The sequence below is a fragment of the Octopus sinensis genome, linkage group LG2, assembly GCF_006345805.1.
Source record: "Octopus sinensis linkage group LG2, ASM634580v1, whole genome shotgun sequence".
NCBI lineage: Eukaryota > Metazoa > Mollusca > Cephalopoda > Octopoda > Octopodidae > Octopus > Octopus sinensis.
In genome coordinates this window covers 142,873,156-142,880,473 of record NC_042998.1, presented here as the reverse complement: position 1 = coordinate 142,880,473, position 7,318 = coordinate 142,873,156, and the positions used below count along the sequence as shown (strand labels likewise).

Sequence of the window (7,318 nt, the reverse complement as noted above, 5' to 3'; positions counted from 1 at the left end):
TAAAAATATACTAAATTTTTTGTACGAAAAAAAAATAATATAAAGCCAAATGTTAAACTAAAATTCAGATTTAAAACTTACAAAAAGTACTAGGTAAAACTAAAAGCTATGCAAAATCTTTCCTTTTTTAAAAAGAACTTCTTTTTCATATTTTCGTACAAATAAATAAAATATTTTAATGTACACATTTTTCGTGTAACTTTTCTTTTAATTTAACTTTTATTCTAAATTTTTTTGTTTTAATTTTTTTCAGAACTTTTCACTTCAAGCGTTCTAACTTTGACCTTGACATTACCTTACCTTATCTTTTGTTCACATATTTGTGTTGTCCACTGCACATCAAATAGTTCGCATGAGTGCAAAGAAACGAAATTATCTTAACGAATATATTCAATTTGAATTCGTGTTCCTCCAGAAGTGTGATACAGAAGTCCTCCACTGTGTGATATGTTACAAAACTTCGAGCAATGATGGAATGCGACTCTCACACTTGGAACGCCACTTGAGGACAACACATCCTGCTCCTGCAGACAAGCCCAAGGCAATCTTTGAAGCAAAAATACATTCCTTGAAGCAAGCTATGTTGGACGGTAGTGGGTCATTTCAGCAACAAACTTCAATGGCTGTTGAGGCTTCCTATGAGATCGCCATGTTGATTGCAAAGAGCAAGAAGAGTCATAACATTGGAGAGTCTCTCATAAAACCAAATCTGGGGCAAGATAGTGCAAACAAGCTTTCCCAGATTTCACTATCAAACGATACAGTCAAAGGAAGGATCGACGACTTGTCTCAAGACATCAAAGATCAAATTTTCGACCAAGTACGAGATTCGCCTGTTTTTGCCATCCAGTGTGACGAAACGACTGACATCGCTTTGTGTTCTCAGCTACTGGTATACGTTCGTTTTGTGTCAGGCAACTGGGTAAAAGAGGAAATGTTCTGTCACCCTATGGATTGTAGGATAACAGTAGCAGCTATTTTTTGTGATGTATCAAACTTCTATCAGGAAAACCAACTTCCGTGCGGTTCGCTGGTAGGGGTATGCACTGATGGAGCTCCAGCCATGCTTGGTTCGCAGTCTGGATTCATTACAAGGGTGAAAGAAAAAAACCTATTTGTTGTAGGTACACATTGCATACTTCATCTTCAAACCTTACCTACTGAAATGAGAAATCTTCTGAACGTAGCTATTAAGGTTGTCAACTTTGTTAAAGGTGGAGCCTTAAACAGTCGTCTTTTCAAACTGTTATGTAAAGATATAGAATCTGAACTCGAAGCATTGTTTTTTCACACGAACGTACGATGACTATCAAAGGGAACATGCTTGGACGGCTTTATGAACTACGAGAAGTAGCAATATTTCTAGGTTTGCAGCAGAAAGCAGATCTCCATGACAAGTTCCAGTCTGAAGGCTATCAGCTATCTCTAGCTTACCTGGTGGACGTCTTCGAAGCGTTGAATGCTCTCGGCCTTAAACTACAAGGGGAAAACATCAACATTCTCATGCACCACTACACCATTCGAACCTTCATGGCCAAACTCGACCTCTGGAAGTGTCGAATTCAGTAGGGAAATGCAGCTAGTTTTAGTTACTTGGATTCTGCTCTCATTCACGGTAACCTTGATTCTGAGTTAATGAAAACAATAATCACTCATCTGACTTGAAAGCTTAGAAATTCATTAGGAACCCATTTCAGTGTGAAGTGACTGATTTTTGGATGAAGTGCAAGAGGAGTTTCTTGAACTGAAGTTCAACTTTCCAGATAAAGAAGACTTCAAAGAACTGGAACTTGAAACGTTCTGGATCAAGTACCTTTCTGTTTAGCCTCTGATCTCACACCAGGCTCTTCGGATTTTAGCTATGTTTGGATCCACGTGTCTTTGTGAAGCTGCATTTTCCACGCTCGTTGCTGTCAAGACCAAGTACAGAAACATGCTGAACGTTGAAAGGGACTTACGTTGCGCACTCTCTGGCATTCAACCAAGGATTCAAGATCTTAAAGCTAAGAAGCAGTGTCAAGTGTCTTACTTTTTGTATAATGTGATTATATATAAAATTATATATATTTTGTATAATGTAACTAATTCATATTCAATAAAAAGACTAAGAACATATTTTAGATTTTATTTAAAACCTGGGCGGGAATTTTATTCAGAGATGCAAGAGTGGGGGGCGTGGAGAGAAAGACAAATTCTTAGGGGAGGCGTGGTAGTAAAATGGTTTAGAACCACTGATTTAGAGCTAGATGTAGATTATCATCATCCAGTCTGCTTTCCACACAGTGTTTTAGCTGCTGTTACTATATTATCTAGTAGTATACTAGTTCTGATATACAAATCATATTTTTTCATGTGTGTGTAAGTATGTATGTATATATATATATATATATATTATATATATATATATATATATATATTATATATATATATATATATATATATATAGATATATATATATATATATATATTATATATATGTATCTGTAAGTAACAGTTTTAGGGAAAAACCATTGGTTTCATATCTACTGTGAACTAGACATATCTTCAGTTTCTCTAAACGATAACTGTTCTCTGCAAAGAATATATTTTTAAAACACAAGAACGCCGGTGATAGTTGAAGACATATTCCTCCGAAAAAATTATGGCCGGGCGAGTTGTTTTCCTTCGCTTGATAGCTAGGTTTTCCAATTTTGAAGTAAAAATTTCCGAAAATGTGGACAACTCCCCACAGCTTCCGTCCTGGAGTTCAGGTAGCTTCCTGGCTCATGTGAGTTCATAAGAATTATATATTTTTCTGTCATACACAATTTACATATGTCTAGTTCATGCTAGATATGAAAGCAATGGGTTTTTTTTCCTAAAACTTACTTTACACATACAGAAATAAACAACTGCTCTATATTTTATAGGGAATGCTCTTTTTCTGATTTATGATCTTATAACGAAGATATATATATATATATATATATATATATTATGTGATCGACCAGACTGTCAGATGTTATACGTCACTGATCACAATGCGGTTTGCATCGTTTTTGCTTTCGAATGATGCCACTCCACTGGCTGGGCAAACAGGCCAATATTCTCTCTTACTGATGAGAATTTGCCTACTAAATTATTTTATTTACTAAAAAAATTAGAAACCTATAAGTATAACCGTAAAAACAAGGTAAAAGTTTTTATTTTTTCCATTCCTTTTGAAATTGCTTAAATTTTGTGGTTTTCGGTCATTTTGACTGTCACCTAGCGTGTAGAAATTGCCTGTTATAGGCAATTTCTCTTGTTTTTAAGTGTACAATATTTTATATGAATAATATGTCGTCTATTGACTTTTTATACATGCTAGGCCACTGATAGTGAAATTTATAAAAAATTGCTACCCTATATATATATATATATATATATATATATATATATATATATATTATATATATATATATACATATATATAGCTGCCTACCTACATATACATATATATAGTATAGGACAATCAGTAAGTTATCATAATATAACTCAAAATTCAAAGGCCGGAGCTAAGAGCTTCGAGGCATTTTCATCGGCTATTTTGATGATAGTCGGTATGAAAAAAAAAACCGTTGAATAAAAGGAAAGTTACTCTAAAAGGAATGAAAAAATATAAAAGATATAAAATGTAAAAGATAAAACGATTATAAAAAATACACGCAACCACATTCTCACAATAGATAGAAACCGTCTGCGTTCGTAAAATCTATATACATACACACTCACACAGGCATGTATATATATATATATATATATATATATATAATATATATATATATATATATATATATATATATAATATGTACATACTCACATTTATATGCTCATATACACATCTCTCTCTACACACACACATATATACACATACATGTATATACATTACACACGACCACACTACGCACCACCACACCACAAACCACCATACCACACCACATCACACCACCCCGCATGCACTAGCATTGACCACTTTCCAGCACCTACATCATCTACCACACATCTACACATGCACACACGCACACGTGAATGTCACCAGCCCCTTCCACACGAATATACACACTCTCACATACACATGCGCACCTTAGTTTTGGGATCACCACTACTTTATTATCTCCCCTTCTTCCTACCTCTCCTGTGTGACACCTCTATCCGGCATTCGCCATGATTGATCGCTAGCCACTAAACCTTTTTCTATTTTCTCTCCCTGTTTATTTCTGTGTTCCTTTCTGCCGAAGAGCGTACGCTCAAAACGTAAAAGACTTTCTCACCCAAGCGTTAAACTAATACATCTGTTTGTCGTTTACACACCCGTCTTCGTCTTTTATTTTCTGTAAATTTTCACTATATATGGATAATATATATATATGTGTGTGTATGTGTGTGTGTTTATATGTATGTGTGAGTGTGTGTGTGTGTATACGTACATATATATATATATATATATATGCATACGTACATACATACATACATACATACATACATACATACATACATACATACATTACATATATACCAGAGTAAACACATAAATGTGAAACAAGGTGGAAAAAAGAGTACTCAAATACCAGTGGTAGAGTAATACCAAAAACTGTCCGACGAACGGGAACGTGAAACTCAGAGTAACATGTTTTGTTAAATTTTCTGCTGCTTTTGAATAAAGGTATATATATATAATATAATATATATTAGATTTATGTATAAGGGTGAAAAGGAAACACACGGGTGATATATATGAAAAAAAAGTAAAAAATAGCCAACACATAGATACTTGCGCCAACAAAAAACACCAAACTTCAGAATTTTCCCCCTCTACCAATTTAGGGACGATACAACCTCGAGACAAAGAATAAGTAAAGAGAAAATCTCTTTATTACAAAATACAAGCCACTTCTTAACGGGTCTACGACAAACAATTAATATACCTCAACTTTAGAATAAAAGGAAAATATATATATACACACACAAATACTACACTCCATAGAATCCATTACTAATCAGCCCCTTCATAGCTATATTTACACCCATTCATATTCTCCCTCCTCTGTTTTTTTTTCTTCTTCTTCTTCCTCTTCTTCTTCATCATCATCGTTATCATCATCATCGGCGTCATCATCATCGCCACCATCATCACCACCATCTTCTCCTTCTCCTCCTTCTTCTTCTTCTTCTTCATCATCATCGTTATCATCATCATCGCCATAATCATCACCACCATCACCATCATCGTCATCTTCTCCTTCTCCTTCTCCTTCTTCTTCTTCTTCTTCTTCTTCTTCTTCTTCTTCTTCTCCACCCCCTACCCCTTAAGTTTGTCACTAATGTTTTTTAGTATAACACCTACGCTAATTCTATAAACAAGCCTGTCAATATAAATATTCTCCTGAATTGAACTGAGACTGCCAGCCGCCACTGACCATTCAAAATACGACCATCAGGGCACTCCCAGATTCTCCCACCCCCCTTTCCTCACCAGCCTTCCCTCTACTACCCTACCAAGAACTCACAACTACTCGAACACACAAGTGCAAACAAGGGAGTCAGAGAAAGGCAGAATGCCACTTAAATCTGAACACTACTATAGAAATATTCTTTTAAAAAAACTTTTCTTCTAATTTTTCTAAATTTAATTATTTAATCGTTACAGTTGAAAGGTCTCAAAATGACCGAAACCGGTACTGAAATGTTCACTATAAAATTATTTTAGCATTTTCTATTTTTTACTTGTTTTTTCATATATATATATATATATAATATATATATATATATATATATATATATTATATAACGGGAAGCTTTATGAAAATAAACAAAAGACGAAGGCAGGTGGAGTACAAACAAACAATTGTATTAGTATGGCGCTCAGGAATATAAATAAAACAAGTCTTTTACGTTTCGAGCCTACGCTCTTCAACAGAAAGATACACAGAAAAGAAACGCGGAGAGAAACAAGGAGAGAAAAAAAATGCGTGCAGAAGCTAGCGATTCAACATGGCGATTCTATATATATATATATATATATATATATATATATATAGTTCAATTTGAAAAATCCACCAGAATGGACGAAAGCGCTAATATATGATATATGATATAAGTTATATGATGTATAAAAACATGTAATACACAAATAAATATCTGTAAATATAAAACCATCCGAATTTCTGAGTAACTCATTTCTTCTAATATAAAATACCAGTACATCATCTCCAAACCTTCAATATATATATATATATATATATATATATATATATATATATATATATATATATATATATATATATATATGTTGTATATGCATACATACATATTTACATGTACGTATGTATGCATGTATGTATGTATGTATGTATGTATGTATGTACGTACGTATTTATGTATGTATGTATGTATGTATGTATGTATGTATGTATGTATGTATGTATGTGTGTGTGTGTTCACACAATAACTGCTACCTGATTATTATCGTTAATCATCACCAAATCACGTCCGGTCATGTCATATTGAAATATAGAATGGAATGAAGGGAAGAGGTGGAGGAGGCTGTTGAAGTTGGGTTTCACTTGTGTCTCGTTATTTTTTCTCTCAACTTCCTTTTACCCCACCTTTACCTCCCCCATCTAACACAACTCGCTTCTCTCACTGTTATTCATTCTCTTCCGTGACACATTGAAATAGTTTTGATGACGGTGATATTGTACCGACAACAAAATAATGATCGTGATGATGATGATGATGATGATGATGATGATGTTAGGTGGTGGTGGTAATGTGATAGTGATAGTGGTGGAGATGATGAAGCCGTGGACGAGGATGATAATGATGGAAATTCCGGTGATTATGATGATAATGATGTTGATGGCGGCGACTATGACGAGTGTCGTGATGGCGATAACGTCGAGATCGACAACACAGGCAGCCCTTGATAGCGGCCGTGACGTGGTGAGAGTGCGGTTCAACAGGAAATAAATGTACATGGGTGTGGGAAAATGCTGGTCAATGAAGAGCGTGACTCGTGTGTATACAGTAAGAGGTGAAATGTGGAGAGAGAGGGGAGGGGGGGGAGAGAAAAGTAGAAGTAAAAGATGAAGAGGTAAGCGTTGTAATGATCTGAAGCAGAGGGAAAAGGAAATAGAGAAGGATAAAAAAGATATATATGCGTGATAGGTAAAGAACTGTGAGGTACAGATAGTGAAGGCTAGAGGAGAACAGAGGGGAAAGAGAGAGAGAGAGAGAGTATGTGTGTGTGTGTATGTGTGTGTGTGTGTATGTGTGTATGTGTGTGTGTGTGTGTGTG

At 34.8% G+C, this 7,318-nt stretch overlaps 1 protein-coding gene across 1 annotated transcript; it reads left to right on the top strand.

The window, feature by feature from the left end:
- The first annotated feature begins 352 nt into the window (after nucleotides 1–352).
- On the top strand, nucleotides 353–1,306 carry LOC115226118 (protein ZBED8-like). The gene has a single exon (XM_029797106.1). It carries the CDS (start codon nucleotides 353–355, stop codon nucleotides 1,304–1,306), a length of 954 nt encoding a protein of 317 aa, XP_029652966.1.
- The last annotated feature ends 6,012 nt before the right edge of the window (nucleotides 1,307–7,318 follow it).